A 19601-nucleotide genomic window follows, 5' to 3' on the forward strand; every position below is an offset into this window, starting at 1 on the left:
TCTATGATGATTTTTAGTGCTACTATCATCTAGTTCTGATTCTGGTTCTGTCTTGGTTACTGTTGTAGTCCTGTTTTAATTCTGGATCAGTTCTGGGTCTGGTTGAATTGGGGTTTAGTCCCTGTGTCTTGATACAGGCCCGACTTTGTTCTGCCTTGCTGCTTAATTAAAAAACTAGTTTAAGGTGTCCTGCATATGTATATAGAATAGCATCTGGCTGCAGTTTAAAGACTTTTTTTGTCTCGGTCTTGGTCTCGTCTCAACTTGGTCTTGGTCTCGATACCCTCTGGTCTTGGTCTCGGTCTTGGTCTCGATACCCTCTGGTCTTGGTCTTGTCTTGGTCTCGGATTAGGCGGTCTTGACTACAAGTCTAGGTTTTACCCCTGAATGACGTCACATTTTTGGTGGGCCGGTCTCTAGTCAAAATGCCCGGGCCGATTTTTTGTCCCAGTCCAGCCCTGGATCTAGCTTACTAAGAGAAGTGTCTGCTGCCAAATTATATGCCACACAACCATAATCTAACGTTGACCTTACCAATCCAGTGTATATAGTCCTCAGGGACTCCCTATCCACTCCCCAATCCTTCCCAACCAAACACCTCAAAATGTTCAAAACTTTTTTACACTCATCCACCAATTCCTGAACGTGTGCACCCCAAGTTAACCTCTCATCAAACCACAACCCCAGAAACTTAAATTTCCTCACTCTTTCTAATCCTATGCCATATAGCTTCAGCTTAATTTCCTCATCAACCCTCTTCCTTGTAAAAAACATCGTCTTAGTCTTATCAACTGAAAACCTGAATCCCCACCTATACGACCATTCTTCCACTTTACCAACCGCTTCCTGTAACTTCTTTACAATAAAACCAACATTCCTCCCTCTCCACTGTTCTGTCTCTGCCAGATGAAAGAGCTAAATATGATTTCAGTTTCACTAACAGCCCGCTGCGTTTTCTCCCACATTTAAAGCGCTTCTTCTTATGAGATGGGGTCGGGCTGTAATCCAGGTGATGCGGGACTCCAGATAGTAGCGGAGGTGGAAAACAGTCCTGTCCATCAAAGCTAGTCCGAATATTTAACAGAGTTTCATGATCGTAGGTTAGCGTGGTTCAATAAAAGTGACAAAAACAATAAAAAACACGCAGAGCAAAAGTGGATCCGACAGCCGTGGACAGCGAGCCACGCACACCGGCGCCATCTTACACCATCTTATAATAACAATGAACACTTATTAAAATCTGAAACGATCACGTTAGATAAAACTGTTTTTAATAAAATATGTAAACAGATCCAACAACATTGACACAATTAAGATCCAAATCATTAGTTCCAGCTCACATGGACTGGAGTGAGGACACCAGTGACTGAAAGAACCAGTGTTTCCATCACAGACTCATGAACATCATCATGTGCTATGTTAGTGTCTCATTCAGCACAGACACATTATTTCTGTTAGGTCCTGTCAGCTGTCAGCACTCTGTACAAGCACGACTGTGAACAACACAGACTTCTTTTAAATGTGTCACATAAACAGTGTGGATTTGATCCAGATGTTTCTCCGTATGGAAGTTACGCATCAAATAGATTTGAAGTCTTTATGATCCTGAGCTGACTGCAAACAAGGAGCTTCTCAGACTAACAGCACGAGCACAAAACTGGAAGGATGAGAAACAAAAGTTTGATTTTAATGCTTCACAGAAAATCTATTTTAATACGCTGGAGACTCATTTAGGTCACTGCTGTTATCTTTCACTCAGTGCAGCGTTTCTGAAATGTCTTTGTATTGTAGTGAAGTTTGAGCTTTGCAGGATAAAAAGAAGAAGAAATCAAAGATGTGCACACAGCAGGTAGTTGTACAGAGGATGTCAGCTGATGGAGCAGAGGGAGGCAGACTGTGGATGAATGAGGAGGTGAAGGCCTGCAGGCGGGTGGAGACAGAGGAGGTGATGTCACTAATGACTTCAGACCAGCTTTCACCTTATTAACATAGTTTTTTGGTCACGTTGTGTTGTAATGAGACACGTACAGTTTGTGTGTTTGTGATCAGTCTTGGTGTTGAGGATTTCTCATGTTCAGCTCCCAACCAACAAAGTTTGTTTGCCTTTTGTTAAAAAGAGTGGTTTCAATAATTTTCAGACACACCTTGCAAATGTGCTTATAAGGAGTTGGCACTCGGCCTTTTGAAGGTCATAAGCTTCGTTCGGCGTGATGGTCCGGACTGATATATTGCAGGTATTGACTTTGAGTGCAGAGGGCTAAATGCAAACACGCTTACACACACATAGGATTAGAATAAGTCCCTGGAACGTTCTGAATGTTTTTAAACCAATTCTGAATCACTAGAAGGTCAGTAGATAACAACATTAGATTATTAGAGCTAGGCAGAGAGGTGTTTTGGTTTTCTGTCTCTTACAGAGAAAGGAACAGACACCAGACGAGGTTACAGATATGCGAGGATCCTCCGCAGCAGAGATAGACACAGTGACTGCCGAGACACCAACTGGGTCCAAGGGTCATGGCGTTTGGGCTCCAGCTAGTCACCACAAAAGGATGGATCCCATAAATACAGCAATAACCATGAAGGGGTTGGCGGAAATCCGGGAACACCAGACCAATGAGGTTCGAGAGGCTCTTGGGCAAAAAGGGGGACACCTTCCTGTTCCTTTTTCTGGAGGATACACAGATCGTTGTTTGAAATCGGGGCAGAATAATCCCCTGATCTGTGCCACGACTGAAGGGTTGTCTAACCCCTAAGGTTGAAGAATGAAGAGCAGTGGATCACCCAACTGGACGACACTGGTAGCTGCAGCAATAAAATAAAGGCTAAAAGCTCTTTGGACAGAGGTTCTAGTCTGAGTACGTCTGAAGGGTATAAGGTAGCACCAAAATAAAGCTGTGGGAGAACTGGAGAGTGTCATCTGTACCTGCTATTGTTGGAATAATAGTTTTTCTTGCATCTGAACTGCGCAAACACAGAGGTCATCCCACATATGGTTCGCCCATCAGGGGGACAAAGGACCTCAGGAGTGAGAAGAAATGAACTCGGCCACACTGGATTACAGGGTGTTGGTGAGCTCATTATTCTAACGAGCTCATCAGGGGGAATTGTTAGATTATAATATTATTTTATGCCATGTTAGACCCCTAATTAAAGATTGTGAATTATTATGTAGTTTTAGTTTGCATTATTCCCCTGAATTAGAAGAAGCTGACAACTATTGCATTTGTTAAACTGATTTGCATTAAAGTAGACTGCTGATTTATTGTGGATGAATGATATTATTTTATGATGCATTATATTGCTGAGTTATAAGAAATACTGTTGGCAGAAAGTCATCGCCTTATTTGTCTGATTAGAAGAGAACATGCTGGAGTTTTCTGCCCCATCTCAGCAGGAGCAGATAGACGGGGAGCCAAGGTCGTAGCTTAGGCGCCGTGTGAGAGAAAGCATGTGAATGTTTAGGCTTTTATGATAAGGTGGGGGCACCAGAGGCTATAAGAGTTTGATCAATGCTCCACCATTTTGAGATCTGATGCTGTCTGCGTACAGTGTCCATCTCCCACGTGTGTGATCATTAAAATCATCGTTTGACTCAACCCGGCCGGACCAGTGTTGTTATTGTGGTTTTTCTCTTGTTTCCATCCCCAATATTTTGAACTCGTAACATTTGTTAAAAGCTAGACATTTTAAATGAGAATAAGAAAGAAAAGTATTTCTTTGTGCCCCCCTCTCCCTGTTAAAACCCTACCTGGGCCCCTGGCAAAACTTTGCTAGACCCGCCCCTGCACAGTTACCAGCTGTCAGCTACATAAAAAAGGATCCTGGTGTTATTTCTCAGAAACAGTTCATAACTTCCCTTCAACTCATTCCTGTCACCTAAAAGGTGAACCTGTTTCTCCATCACAGCTCTGATGATCCAGTAAGGACATCTCCTGGTTTCATCTTCATGTTTCCCTCTCACCACATATCCAAACCGACATCATGACCAGCAGCTTTACAGCTGTGGCTCCAGCAAACATCAGCTGATACTAGAAATTAATATTAATAAATTCTAACAACAGCTGATCAAGCTTAAACGTGCTGCTGTTGTTTAGCGCGACATCCGCTGGTTTCCTCTTTCTGGCGCAAAGTGGGCGATAAACAAACAAGAGAGAAAAGCCGATCAGCTGATCATTGATCAGTTTCATGACTGAAGTAGCAACAGGAGAGGGAGGGTGAGAGGATGAGAAAAGAAGATGCAGCTGTGCAGCGTAAAGACACAGGAATAAATCCAGCTTTGTGTCTTTTTCATTCTAGCTGAAGTCCGGGACAAACTGCGTTCCTTCTCAGCTCAATACGAAACACGTAATATTTTCTCTGAATACGAGACGATTCCGTTTGTACTGGACGGTAAAAAGGCCAGCCTCCACCACTTGCTAATGTTACTAAATCTGTGGAAGCTCCGCCATAGCCACCACCAAACAATTGTACATATCTGCTAACCAGAACGCTGTTTACTCCCATGTTACTGTAACGCGTTACTTAATAACGCGTTAGTTCCAACACTGCTTTTAACAAAACAATACTAGAATGCCAGACATCAAGCTGTAGTTCTTAATGAACGTCTCTTGCTCTGTGCTATTCTAGGGTGGTTTGGGGGTCCTCAATTCTCAGGTTACCAGCCTAGGACCTGTAGAATAAGGAGGGGATGTTTTTTTCATTATCATTTAATATTTTAATATGGCATTATTAGTTCATCAGAAGTATATAACCAGCTTTGCATTAAACATAAATTGAAGTTTTTGACCTTACATTATTCTTTGCATTACAGTGATGGTGATAACTTTAGTTTGATCTTTTCCTTACAGGTACCAGAATAATAACATGATTTTCCATTGCAGATGTAACCATGATCATTCCATACACATTGCAGTTTGTTGCTTATTCTAGAGTTGTGCTCAAGGTAATTAAAGGTTAAAAGCTACAGCCAGCGCGAGTCTGGCTGATCTATGGAGGGCAAAGGCTTTGAGCTTGGAAGGCCGCACGCGCTTACACAGCACTTATAAGATGTTATTCTTGGTGATTTTGTGCTTAGTCATGTTTTAATATGTTTTAAGTAGAAGTAGCTGATCCAGCAATATTCATTTAATATTATATGCTTGATTTAGAGCAATACACACTGATGGTCTTAATAAATGAAAGAGTCCTTGTAGCTGCCATGTTGTGTCTTAGCAGGGTACAGACGGTTCCAGGAGACAGGGGCAGTCAGTGTCTGCCCTCGGGAAGGAGACAATGTTATTCTTTGTGTTAAATAAAATTGTCAACATTGATTGTATTACACCTGTCACTACGTATGAGGGAGCGTTCTAATACCCTGATTTTACAAAACTATGGTGATGTGTTTTTTGAAGAGAGATCTGAGACTGTCTGCATACAGTGTCCATCTCCCACGTGTGACCATTAAAATCATCGTTTGACTCAACCCGACCGGACCAGTGTTGTTATTGTGGGTTTTTCCTCTGGTGTCCATCCCCAATATTTTGAACTCGTAACAGACCCCAGACGCTGCTGGTCCGACTCTGCGTCCAGCCATCGGTGGGGGAACCAACCCCAGGACAAAATTTGTCCCGTTAGACCTGCAGTTCTTAACAAAAGTCTCTTGCTCTAGTGCCCAGACACTGGAAGAATTTTGCATGAGTGCCGTTTAAATTAGCGAACAGATGAATTAGGGTTCATCCAAATGCACACTTGGATGTAACAGGTGGTGCTTACCTTTTAAATTCTGTTAGACCTGTCCTCTGTTCGCCTCGTTTCACGACCCCATGATTACGATCTAATTCGTGTCTCTCAGCCATTTTGGATCCGGGTCACAGGCACCAATTATCGACCCCAATTCCTTTGTCCTCAGGCTTTTCAGAGAAGACGCAAACTCAGTGTAATCAAAACATATGCAATCACTTTATTCAATACAGTCTTCTTCAGTAACACCTTCAGGAAGGGAGATGTGCACAGCGTGAAAGCCTTCTGCAGATCTACTGCATTACTGACAGGATGAGAGTGATATACTCTGCACCCACACTCCTCACAGTTTCATTTCTCCAGACAGTCTGGAGGGTATACATATATATATAAACCCTTAAAGCTGACCTTTAATATTAATACCTTTAACATTACCCTTTAATATAATATTACCCTTTAATATAAATGGTAAATGGCCTGTATTTGTATAGTGCTTTACTAGTCCCACCTAGGGACGCCAAGGTGCTTTACACATCCAGTCATCCACTCATTCACACACTGGTGGAGGCAGCTACGGTTGTAGCCACAGCTGCCCTGGGGCAGACTGACAGAAGTGAGGCTGCCATATCGCACCATCGGCCCTTCTGGCCAACACCAGTAGGTGGTAGGTGAAGCGTCTTGCCCAAGGACACAACGACCGAGACTGTAATTTACTTACATTCAGTTTCCCCCCTGATAATGCAGGATTTTATCTGAGGGTTTTTTCTTTTCCTTTTGTTTGTTTGTTTGTTTGTTTGTTTGTTTGTTTGTTTAATAAAATTACTCATGTGTTAATCAAATCAGAATACTGTTAAAACATGTTGTGAAATTCTTTATTTCTAATATTGGAGTGACAGTGACAGAATAAAAAATCATAGCATCAAATTCCAGGAAGGATATTACTGAAATCAGATTGGATGTGAAGGAATGTACTAAGATGTAAAACTAGAAGTACAAATATCTTACGCCCACAAATAAACTGACTGTAACAAAGGGTCCAGTATTTTGTTTCTAACAGCTAGCAGTGCATATAAAACACCAGGACACCACCACAAGGTAATAGCGGTGATGTACTGATGTAGGTTATCGTCGACATCATTGACTCTACAACGATTCAGCACAGAATTTTAAATCGGGCCAAACTCCCAGCATGTGTAGGGTTTGATCTCTGTTCTGGAAACACAACTGTGACAAGACTTTTCTGCTGTCAGTATGAGATAATGGCAATTAAAACACACAAAGAAACAAACTCTGCTGCTTAATCATCGATTTATTATGACATATTATTAGAATGAAATGACAGAATGGAATCACATTGAATTTTGAAATCAGAAGAGAGAGAGATCCAAACGACATTATTGTTTAGTGTATCTGGATTTTGGATTTACAGACAGATGAAAAATAATCCCAGCAGGTGATTAACTTCCTGTTTTACTTCTGAAAAAATAAAGAAAAAGCTACAAGACAGCCCAAACAGGAAGTTTGCAGCTGGTACACCTTTCACATGGAGAAAAGCAGATGCCCTCTGAAGGTGGTATGATGATTGTAATCATCAAATATCCTTGCACCAGCCCAGAGGCGCACATACACCTGATCTTGAGCATCTAGAAGCAGTGAGCCACCATTAGAGGCACTTGGAGAAAGTGTTGTCTGATGTTCCCATGCCGTAAAAATGAGCTCTTTATTCATGAACAACCTAGCAGCTGTAGGATATGAATTGTCTCCGTGTCCATGCAGGGTCAACTCAAAGTTGTAGACTCCTCTGACTGGTGCAGTGAAAATACCTGTGGGACATTTGTTTTTGCCATATTACATGAAAAATCAGCTGTTAGAACATCTGGAACATCAGCAAAGCAGAGAAGTGACATTGAGTGTTATTACCTGTGTAGGGGTTGTAGGCATTTCCAATGTTTGTGACAACGCGTTTGAAGATCAGAGTAGTCTCTGTGTTAAATGGTCCAGTATAAGTTCCACCACCATGCTCCACCAGAGAGGCTGAGAACGCCACCTGTCGGGCTGAGAGAGAGAAATGTCATTATTTTAAACTTCCTGTTTTACAGTTAGACTCTTCCCAAAAAAGTGACCTTGACAAAAACTTTAAACTCCAATGAAAGAAATGTTTGACACCTGAAAGCATTTCATTGTCACAGAAGAAATCAGACTCTGTGATTGGAAACTGAAATTTGATTTAATCTATTTTTGAGGATCCCAAACTCGTCCTTTAGATCAGACAGGAAGTTATTTTGTAGCTTCTGCCAAGACAACAAACTGTGTTATTCAGTGTTTCAGTTGCATCTTGGTTTGTGCTTCTGAGAGACATGAACTCAGTTTAATGTCATTCAGTAAATTAGATCCAATAATCAACTTAGTGTGTGTTCTGAAGCTTAAAAAGCACTTTCACTTTAATGACCTGCACAGAGTGGGGATACATCTGTAAACAACACCTCTGTTACTCACAGATAACAATCACACTAATCCTCTACTCGCTCTTTTGCCCTCTGATATCATGTGGAAGAAAAAAAAACATTGTTGGTACTAAAGTTGCCCCTGTGAATGAAATAAAGGTATTCAAACACTGTAGCGCCACCTTGTGGACAGATTTATAGCACTGACATATGTTGATTCACCAGAGTTGCTGAATTCTGTCTGCAGGTGGCGCTACAGCACAAATACAGCTTCAATTGTTCACAGAAATGAGAGTTTGATCAGCGTTGTGTCTTCAAACACTTTGTCTTTAACTGTAACACATTCTAGTCAGCTCGTGATGTTGAGCTGATCACAGCAGGTTTTACTTTCAGTGTCTAGCATTAGGACATTTAAACATAAATGATTAATGTAATTTTTTATTTAATGTCAAACATTAATTATATAAATATGGTCGTGTCAGATCTGGAGATTTAACACATTTTTATAGAAAATATTTCCACACAGTACCTTGTAGTTCGTGCTTCAACTGGTCAATCTCAGCTTTCTGACTCTCCAGTTTTGCTACTTGTTCTGAAAAAGGTGCAAATTGAAGGAAATAATTATTTTCACACAGTGATTCACATGTTTTTATGTGTAAGTCAGAAAGTAACTGTGACTCTCATTCTGTTCATGCTACACTGAGCGGTGGTCTCCCCCACGTCCCCTCATCCTCCACCTCACACACTACAGAGCCACAGGACCACACCTCCTACAGGTGCTGGGTGGAGAATGGTTGAAGAAGTAGACTTGTTTGACTGCATCACTAAACAAACTGACTCTCATTTGAAATCTGTGCAGTTAAACTCTGTCATCTTTATCCAGTGTGTGTACTCTCCACTCTGTGTTTCCCTCTCTCCATCACTTAGACTTGACAGTAGACTGTATGTAAAAGCTGGATCTAACCACTTGTGTGCTCATGTTTTAGAGCAGGACACCAAGGTAACCAACAGCAATTGCTGTGAACATTCTAGCACAGGTGGCTCAAACAATATATATAACAAATATATTAATATTTCTATAGAAGGAATCGACACAATACCTTCTGACTGCAACTTCAGCTGGTCAATCTCAGTATCCAGCTTTCTTGCTTGTTCTGAGAAAATTGAAAGAGTTAATGACAGGACAGAGTGATTCACATGTTTTTGTTGTTTTTTAAAACAAAATCATTTTAATGGGTGAAAAAGCAGACTTATTTTACTACATTACTAAACAAACTGATTCTCATTTGTAATATTTGCAGTTAAACTCTGTCACCTTTATCCAACATCTGTGAACTCTGGCACAAGAAGAGGGGGAAATACAGAGTGGAGAAGCAAAAGAGTGTATTAAAAGATGGACATAAGTTGTGACACTATACCTCAATGTGTTGAGCATGTGACCCATATGGACCAGTACTTTTATAACATTACTGTATTCAGTTGTGTTTTCTTTTACAACTCTCATTCAAACATCCACACAAATTGTTTTATCTATGTCTGAGTGCTTTGTCTAATACACACTCTGATGGAGGCATCTCGCCCAAAGAAGCTTCAGCATTTGGAGCCAGGGAGTAATCCACCAAACTTCCAGTTGGTAGATGAGCTGCTACCACCTGAGCCACAGCTGCCCCGTATGCTGAAAAACTGCAGTGCAGCTCATTACTACGGTGGCCCTGAAGTGCAAATCACACCAACAAATTGCTAAACACAAAAACAAAATTGAGAAGCACAAAAACAAATTAAGAAGCACAAAAACAAAAGAAGAATCACAAAAACAAATTGAGAAGCACAATTACATTAAGAAAACCGGAAAGAGTAGGTACCAGTCGGCAACAGGAAACATCACTGATTGGACGTCCGCGCTGTTCGTCTTTGGAACCGGAAGTTACTCTGCCTGTAGCGCATTTTTTCAAACATGAACATTAGCGGTGACCCAAACATAGCTGTCGCTATTCGAGAATATTTTGATTCAGGACATACATACGAGGTGATACTGGATATGCTCAAGTGTAATCGTGACATTTCAATTAGTATGCGTACACTGAAAACGCAATTAAAAGAATCTGGACTGTACAGACGAGGCAACTATTCTCCACTTCCTGAGGTGAGGCGTGCCATTTTGTCCGAGCTTCGAGGACCAGGACAATTGTTTGGATATCGGACCACGTGGCAAGTTCTCAAACAAAAACACAAGCTGCGTGTCAAGCGTGATGTAGTTATGAGGCTGTTGAGACAACTAAATCCTCAAGGAATCGCTTTGAGAACTCGAAGGAGGTTCACAACACGCACGTATTACTCCATGGGGCCCAATTACATATGGCATGTAGATGGCTATGATAAACTGAAACCCTTTGGCTTGGCCCTGTCAGGATGTATAGATGGCTTTTCAAGAAGACTGATGTGGCTTGTGTGTGGAGCAACAAACAACAACCCGGCTGTTATAACTCACAATTATATAAACTGTGTAAAGAGTCTTGGTGTGATACCAATGAGATTACGAACAGACTTCGGGCCTGAGAATGGGACTATGGCAGCAATACATTGTACCCTCCGTCACGCGCACACGGACTATTATGCTGGATCGTCAAGCCACAGTTACGGATCATCTACTGGGAATCAGCGCATCGAGTCATGGTGGTCTTATTTCAGAAGAGGAAGGTGGGTACATTTGTGTCTGGTAGGTGTAAGCTACAGTGAAAGCTGATCAGATTGTTTTTGTTTTTTTTTACATGCATTTAAGAAAATAGAGTAGCGTCCTGCTGTTGAAAAGTTGGATGAGATAGACGTTAACAGCCGTCACTTTATTGCAGGAACTCAAAATGGTCACCGTCAGCTGTTGTGCCGAAATGAGCATGCTTGCCTAGATTTAACAACGCCAATACAAAATGAAAAACTCAGACCAAACTCTCCACTCCTCACAATCAACACACAGAACAGAGTGAAAAGAATACAGCATTTTTAACAAGAACATTACTGCAGGGTCGCTACAATATTTATGGAAAACTAATATGCATTACTTTGTTTGACATCCATTTGTGGCATGTTTTAAATGGGACCAAAATGTAACAAACCCTATAAAATGACCAAGAACAAAGCTAAATTGATTCTTAAATATTAATTATATACCCAGGTCTCAGTTTTGGATGGACTTGTTTGGAGACCTAAGAGACTCTGGAAACTTCAATGGAAGCCACGAACACCAATGCTTGCTGAGATTCTGCTTCAGAGGGGTTCTACCTGGATGAATGCAAAGACCTCTGGAACAAACACAGGATCCGGCCAAGCAGACTTGCATCGTGTCCAGGGGGGATTCCAAACGAACTCTCTCTTGCCTCACAGGTATTTGAGTTCTTAACAAAATTAATTAACCTTTTGCATCAAACTAAATGCAAGGTGTTGTTATTGCTTAAGTTGGTTAATATATATTCATAATTTTACAGATAAGTATGATAGAGCAGTTTATAACATGTCACTGCATGTGCTGATTTATATAGTTCCATATTGTCAGCAAAAATCCTTCACTGTTCTATTTTCATTTTGCAGATATGGTTCAAGAGACTGTGGGTTTGCTGTTGAGGAGAGGGCACTGGATGTGTTTCCCGAGGAGGGGCTACCCGTTGGATTGTGTGGTGATCCAAACATTGAGGAATATTTACAACAGGCTGTACAACAAAACACACTGCAGCAGCCACAAGACTGGGAATCGGCCACAGAACTGTATTTGGCCCTGAAGGACATAGCTGGGTTTTAGATACCAACTGAACTTCAGTTTGTAATGACATTTGTCAGAGTTACTCTGACGAAGACACACACGGTGTCGAAACGTTAGTTTCTTTCCTTTTTTGGCACCTAATAAAACCTTTGGACTTACTTGAGTGCTCCAGCCCTTCTGTTTTTCCTTCATTTTTTAATGTTAGTAGTGTTTCCTTTCCCTCTTGCTAAATTGAATATAATATTGTTCATAATATACAGCAACTGGCATGGATTTAAATATTAACATTTAACCACAAGGAAACATTTAAAATTTTCTTTAAATAACCATTTACAAATAGTGTCCAGCATTTCTGTCACTTTCCCAACATACACAATATTCAGAAAAAACAACTAAAACAACTAAATGTTTAACAATATGGAAGTTGCTTGTAGTGTGCCAACGGCAGCTGAACCTAACAGGGTAACTCAGTAACTGTAACTTGATGACCTTGCTGATTTAAGAACATCCAAATCCTGGAGCATTTTGAATTCCAAAGTCCATGTTGGCCTTAAAGATGCCATATGAGTCACAGATGGGTAGCTTCAGAGTATTTGCACAGGTGTTTGCAACTGGAAAAGGTGAATCACTTAAAAACTGGATGCATGGTGGTGGTGTCATTCCTGCCGGTGGAACTGCCGTCAGCCCAGACACACTGCTGTTGCCTTCTCTGAAAGAAGAAAGTAAACACTGTAGTACATTACAAAAAATTAATTTCCTTACCTCTCCTTTCATAAAACTATAAACAAATAAAAACGGCCATTCAAACCTTCACTCCTCCACAAATGCTTGTTTCTCACAAGGCTTGACGTTTCTGAGGCATCCAGCAGTTTGGAAGATTGTGCTGTTTTGCAAAATAAGATTATGCAAAGACTCCTCTGATTCAGCTTTCAGGACCTATAAAAAAAAAAGGTTTACTGTAAGAAAAACAAAAATATAATTTTCACTACTTTTACGATTCATTCAAACATTGGATTAAAAAAATAATCAATTTGTTATTTCACTTGTGTTGTTGGGAGGTGGAAATCTGTCCTTTCAGATTACAGAATCTACCTTGAACCTACTTTCAAGATATGATCCAACCCGGATAACTTTTATCCTGATTAAATCTTTTAAACTGGCCCCAAGTGTCTTCTAAGTAAACCCATTCCCTGAGCCTAGGTAATTTTCTACCTGATGTAGAACTTTTGTGATCTCCTCATCTTGCACATCTTCTACAGTGGCGCTGAAACTCTGATTCCCTGTGATGTGGTTGACCAGGTTCTTGGAGAGGAAATGTGGTGCTGGTCCCCCATGCACAATGGATACAGCGATCATCTTTCCTGCTAAAAAGTACTCATCTTGCCTGGCAGCTGTTATACAGGGCCCATAATTATCATGGTTAATTGCTATTAAATATGCTAATGAAAAAAAATAAGCCAATTTTTATTAAAATTTCCATTGTAATAATTACGGAGAAAACATCCACCTCTTGAATTATATACAAGATAACGGCTCTCTGGAGGTCCATCAAAGATGGGGCGATTTCTCAGACTGCCCATAAGAAGTGTGAGGAATTCACGCCTCGGGCCACCTGTATCCAAACCGTCTTCAAAGCTGCCAGCATCATCATTGAACTTGATGAACATGTCGTAGTTGTCAGAGTATGTGCTGCGTCCAAATCCTCTAACAGCTCCATCCCATACAGCTGACTTTGATATATTGAACCTGCTGACCTTCTTGTGGTCAAGTTCCAGTGCCAAATTTGCAATAATTTCATGTGCCTGCAAATTGGTGTCTCTAAAAAAAAAGGGAAACTTATTTTTTAAAGGTGTATATACTGATTGCATGATGTCTTGTACAGAACAAGATGGCGGTTAATTGGATTCAAATGTTTAAATTACTAACACAGGTTCTTCTGGGGGCTCAGCTTTGGCTTCGTTAGGAGTAGGATCTTCATCATCAATCACAATCGGTTCAAACAGCTGTGTGTAGTTTCTGCAGAGTGAAAACATGTACACAAAGTGTAGATGCAAAAAGACAAATGCATAAACATGCAGTTCCAGTTTTATAGAACGATTCTACTATTTTTTTTTCTGAAGAATCTAATGTAAAAGAGTCAAACTACATACATTTATAATAATTGTGTGTATATATTTTGTGCAACCCTCTGGAATAATTATTCAAGATACAATGCACCTGTAACAGGAGCTCTCGACAGTGAGGCATTCAGTAGTGCCTGTATCGTTTTCTTCTTCCAAATCTATGACCTGGAAATACAGAAATGAGGATGAATGAAAATTCATATTTGACCAATTGATAATTATTTTAATATAGGGAGCCTAAGTCTCCTCCCCTTCTGGTCTGCTCGTGGGTCCCTGAACAAAAGAAAAATGAATGGAAGTGAATGGAGCTATAAAAGTTATTTTCTGGTCTGCTTTGCCTTACTCTCTGAATCACACATATGTTGTGCTTCAATTTAAATAATAAATAATCGTGTTTCGATTTGTTAGCTTGTAAAAATTCGTCATTAAAATGACTACAAGTCAGATGTCGCAAATATGACGTCGCCTCAGAAGCTTTTCTCCCCCAGCGTAGCTGCTAATTATCACATGGCCAGATTTATAGTGGTTTTCTCCACATCATCCTGGAAGAAGGATTCGAAGCTCGCTAAACAAAACTAAGCTTTTCCTCTTCTCTGTGTCTGGTTCGATGATGTCAATTTTGTGAGACGAACATTTACATTTCGCCACGTCTTTTCAAACAAAACCTAAAATAACCTTTGCCACCTGTCGCTTAAGCACTTTATGGCATCAAAATGTGTTTATATACTTCACGGACATCATATTTTAAATCCATGGCACACATCAAACGGGATCAGAAAATAATTTTTATTGGCTCATAGACTCCTTTTTTTTTAGCAGTAGACCTCTCACTACTAGAAAGGTCTTGAGCAGTCATTTTGACAGCTGCGTGCATATTCAAATGAGCCTCGATTTTCTGAGCTTGCTTAGTGGAACAGCCCTCTGGTCTGCTATGGTCTGGAAACAGCTAACGCTAGGCTAATAAATCAATAAATAACAAACATTTTATTATGCTTATTAGCTTACTCAATGGGAGTGAAGTGTCTCCGATGCAAGATGCGTGATAAAGCCTCTCGCCACAGCCGCTGCAAAAGTTCGGTGACTCCTCAACCAGCTTTTTCCCAAACAAAACATTCCGCCGTTCTTCTTCAAACGAAATGCGCTACAGGCAGAGTAACTTCCGGTTCCAAAGACGAACAGCGCGGACATCCAATCAGTGATGTCTCCTGTTGCCGACTGGTACCTACCTGTTAAGGAATATATTCTAAAACACTTTTTCAGTAAAGACTCAGAGAAGAGAAACACACAGAACTTCTTGCTAGCAAGGGCAGCCTCCAGACTGAGACTCGCGCTGAGAAACTGCCCCGATCTTTATTTATACTTCAGTAGGTGTGTGTGTGTGTGTGTGTGTGTGTGTGTGTGTGTGTGTGTGTGTTTTGTTTTTGTGCTTCTCAGTTTTGTTTTTGTGCTTCTCAATTTTGTTTTTGTGCTTCTCAATTTTGTTTTTGTGCTTCTCAGTTTTGTTTTTGTGCTTTTCAGTTTTGTTTTTGTGCTTCTTAATTTGATTTTGTGATTCTCAGTTTTGTTTTTGTGCTTTTCAGTTTTGTTTTTGTGCTTCTTAATTTGATTTTGTGATTCTCAGTTTTGTTTGTTTCTCAATTTTGTTGTTGTGTTTAGCAATTTGTTGGTGTGATTTGCACTTCAGGGCCACCGTACATTACCCCTCGCTCTCTACCTGCTTTACCACAAATAAAAACATTGTTGGTGGTCAAGTTGCCTCTGTGAATGAACTACAGATGTTCTAACACAGTAGCGCCACCTGGTGGACAGATTTATAGCCGTGACATATGTTGATCCACCAAATCTTAGACTTCATGAACTTATATCTGCAGGCAGAGATATAACACAGACACAAACACAGACTTTAAATGATGGTTAGAATTGCTGTATCAGCACAGAAACTGGTGTTTAAGTAAATGTTGAAGAGCCATGAAGAGGAGCTGTGAGCTGTTACATTATAAACACATTCCAGTCAGTTACTGATGCTGAGATGAAAAGAGACGTTTTTGGCTCCAGTGTCTGATTAAAGACAGGCGGAAAGTAATGAATTACAAATACTTCATTGTTGTACTGCTATTTGTACTTTACTTGAGTATTTTTTTTTCTGACAACTTTTTACTTTTACTCCCTACATTTTTAAATACATATCTGTTCTTTCTACGTCTTACATTTTCAGAGAGTTATTATTTCGTCACTGCGACCCTTCAAACATTAAACCAATTAAACAGAAGCCTAAAGCTAAGCCCAAACAGAAACACATGAAAGGCAGTCCTATTTGTTTATTTCTTTTATTTTTTTAAATCATGAGGTGTGCCAAACTCAGAGGTTAAAGTGAGCCCACTCACATCCTGGGCCTTTTGACCTCAAGAAATCACATAACAGGGTGGGGCTAGATTTCACAATGAGTTTACCCGAAACCTTTGCTGATTGTGACCTAAACCCGTTTTCACACCTTGTCTCCTGTGATTAGGTAGATGATCATTAGGGGGTCTATTGTCCCTCTTCGGGGACACTCCCACTGGGTTTAAATCTGCGACCCTCCACCATTTGACCCTAGAACTGAAGAAGCTTCTCGGATGAGAGTTAAAAACATCTTCAAGAAACTTAAAGAAGTCCAGATGCTTTTCTTTCCAAGCTCCTTGGACTACGATGACCTTGATGACTGAGAACCTTCACAGACTTAAAGTGGGCCTTTTCCCCCCCTTTTTTTGCCTGACACCATAAGAACTACAGGTGTTCGTAAGTTGCAACTGGGTTATTTCAGCATCTAGCTTTCCCTACAAATGATGAACGAGCATAAAGGGAGTAACTGCTTGAAAAAATACTGTTTGTGTGCAGTTTGTCTCACAGTGTGTTGTAGCTAAAGGTCCAGCTGCAGTATTTCACCACTAGAGAAAAGAAAGAGCTAACTTCACTCAGAGATGGAGAAAGATAAGAAAGACAGGAGAGGAGAGGCAAAAGAGAGCTCAGATTAAAAGGTAAGTGCTGCTCATTTAAAGCTCACCTGTAAGTTCTCATGTTTTTAAACCAGATTTGGGATCTGCACAGGGGATATTAATTTTTTTTCAAATTGTGAAACATACTAGAAAAGAAACTGAGGTAGACTAAGTGTTATTACAAGACTACATAGTAATACATAAAACATGAATTTTATGATACTGAGATTCATTCACTGAATTCCACCTTCATACCAACTGTATAGTGTCGAGGATGGAAATCAACCAGAACAATTAAACATCTGCTGAGATCTGAGCTCTCCATAGAAATTATTTTGAGTTGTGATTATTCCCCACGCTGAGCTACTACAACTAATTTTAGGGTTCCTCCACCTGCTGAATCCACTTTAACCCCCGACTGTACCTGTTTGGTGGCAAAGTCACAACGTCTTTTTCTTCTGATTCAAGCTACAATTAGAATTCAAAGTCAGACTAAAGTTCACATTCCCACCTTCTAATGTTATTTTATTGTTACATTAATACCACAAGGCTCAGTTAGCTTTGCACAAAAATAGCAAATACCAAAGAGCAACTTTTACTTTATTACTTTTAGTTAATTTCAATACCTTCTGACTGCAGCTGCAGCTGGTTAATCTCAGTCTCCAGCTTTGCTGCTTGTTCTGATAAAAAAAAAAATCACAAACACAGACTTTAAATGATGGTTAGAATTGTTGTATCAGCAAGTATTCGGTTTGAAAGTGTTTGCAATGAAGAGGAGCTGTAAGCTGTTTCATTATAAACACATTCCACTTACTTCCAGATGCTGAGATAAAAAGAGACATTTTTGGCTCCAGTGTCTGTTATTAAGATGTTTTAGAATGAAAAAAAATCTGGAAGATTACATTTTATGCTTTACCATCAAAAATGTGCCAGAAACAGATTGCAACATTTCTATAGAAGTGATCAGATTTCCACACCATACCTTTGGACTGCAGCTTCAGTTGGTCAGTCTCAGTCTTCTGTCTCTCGAGATTTGCTGCCTGATCTGAAATAAATGCAAAATAACTTTTTCATTTCATTGATTCAATTCAATTTTATTTATATAGCGCCAAATCACAACAAAAGTCGCCTCAAGGCGCTTCATAGATACAGAGAAAAACCCAACAATCATATGACCCCCTATGAGCAGCACTTTGGCGACAGTGGGAAGGAAAAACTCCCTTTTAACAGGAAGAAACCTCCGACAGAACCAGGCTCAGGGAGGGGCGGGGCCATCTGCTGTGATTGGTTGGGGTGAGAGAAGGAAGACAGGATAAAGACATGCTGTGGAAGAGAGACAGAGGTTAATAACAGATATGATTCAATGCAGAGAGGTCTGTTAATACACAGTGAGTGAGAAAGGTGACTGGAAAGGAAAAACTCAATGCATCATGGGAATCCCCGGCAGCCTACATCTATTGCAGCATAACTAAGGGAGGATCCAGGGTCACCTGGTCCAGCCCTAACTATATGCTTTAGCAAAAAGGAAAGTTTTAAGCCTAATCTTAAAAGTAGAGATAGTGTCTGTCTCCTGAATCCAAACTGGAAGCTGGTTCCACAGAAGAGGGGCCTGAAAACTGAAGGCTCTGCCTCCCATTCTACTTTTAAATACTCTAGGAACAACAAGTAGGCCTGCAGAGCGAGAGCGAAGTGCTCTAATAGGGTGATATGGTCCTACAAGGTCATTAAGATAAGATGGGGCCTGATTATTTAAGACCTTGTATGTGAGGAGCAGGATTTTGAATTCTGGATTTAACAGGAAGCCAACAGGAGAAATCTGCTCTCTCTTTCTAGTCCCTGTCAGGACTCTTGCTGCAGCATTTTGGATTAGCTGAAGGCTTTTCAGCGAGTTTTTTGGACTTCCTGATAATAATGAATTACAGTCGTCCAGCCTGGAAGTAATAAATGCATGAACTAGTTTTTCAGCGTCACTCTGAGACAGGATATTTCTAACTTTAGAGATGTTGCACAAATGGAAGGAAGCAGTCTTACATATTTGTTTAATATGTGCATTGAAGGACATGTCCTGGTCAAAAATGACTCCAAGGTTCCTCACAGTGTTACTGGAGGCCAAGGTAATGCCATCCAGAGGAAGAATCTGCTTAGATACCATATTTCTAAGATTTTCAGGGCCGAGTACAATAACCTCAGTTTGATCTGAATTGAGGAGCAGAAAGTTAGCGGCCATCCAGGTCTTTATGTTGTGAGATTATTATGCTATCATATATTACCTTATATCTGTAATCAAAGTATTTAAATTATGATACTGCTCCCTTAGTCTAGATTGTGTGATGTGTATGTAGTTTAGTTTCCATAATACTTCTGAGTTAAAAGAATGTAACAATTATTAGATTATAGATAATTAGACAATTATTATTGTTAGATAGGTGTGAATTATCCTGTACCATTGATCTGCTGTGAATGTGTTACACTGTTTCATGACATTTCATACTGCTTAATCATGAAGAGAATGTTGGGTGCAGAGGGCCTTGTTGTAGAAGAGACAGACCACATTCCATACCCCTACCTTTACAGAAACACAGGGAGC

At 40.2% G+C, this 19601-nt stretch overlaps 2 protein-coding genes across 2 annotated transcripts in view; both read right to left on the minus strand.

The window, feature by feature from the left end:
- Positions 1-7028: 7028 nt before the first annotated feature.
- Positions 7029-19601, minus strand: part of LOC143416660 (uncharacterized) — a 28123-nt gene continuing 15550 nt past the window's right edge. The window contains exons 5-10 of the mRNA XM_076882109.1: positions 17997-18059; positions 17641-17694; positions 9266-9319; positions 8695-8757; positions 7642-7776; positions 7029-7544 (exon numbers count right to left, since the gene is read on the minus strand). Of these exons, the coding sequence (XP_076738224.1) occupies positions 7261-7544; positions 7642-7776; positions 8695-8757; positions 9266-9319; positions 17641-17694; positions 17997-18059 (653 nt within the window). The 3' untranslated portion in view covers positions 7029-7260. The remainder of the gene's footprint in view (positions 7545-7641; positions 7777-8694; positions 8758-9265; positions 9320-17640; positions 17695-17996; positions 18060-19601) is intronic.
- On the minus strand, positions 12360-14385 carry LOC112431221 (G2/M phase-specific E3 ubiquitin-protein ligase-like). Its single transcript, XM_076879381.1, has 6 exons — positions 14134-14385; positions 13843-13932; positions 13424-13734; positions 13129-13307; positions 12725-12852; positions 12360-12625 (listed from the first exon to the last, which is right to left on the minus strand). Exons 1-5 carry the CDS (start codon positions 14238-14240, stop codon positions 12727-12729), a joined length of 813 nt encoding a protein of 270 aa, XP_076735496.1. The 5' UTR covers positions 14241-14385; the 3' UTR covers positions 12360-12625; positions 12725-12726.

The sequence above is a fragment of the Maylandia zebra genome, linkage group LG3 (assembly GCF_041146795.1).
Source record: "Maylandia zebra isolate NMK-2024a linkage group LG3, Mzebra_GT3a, whole genome shotgun sequence".
Lineage (NCBI taxonomy): Eukaryota > Metazoa > Chordata > Actinopteri > Cichliformes > Cichlidae > Maylandia > Maylandia zebra.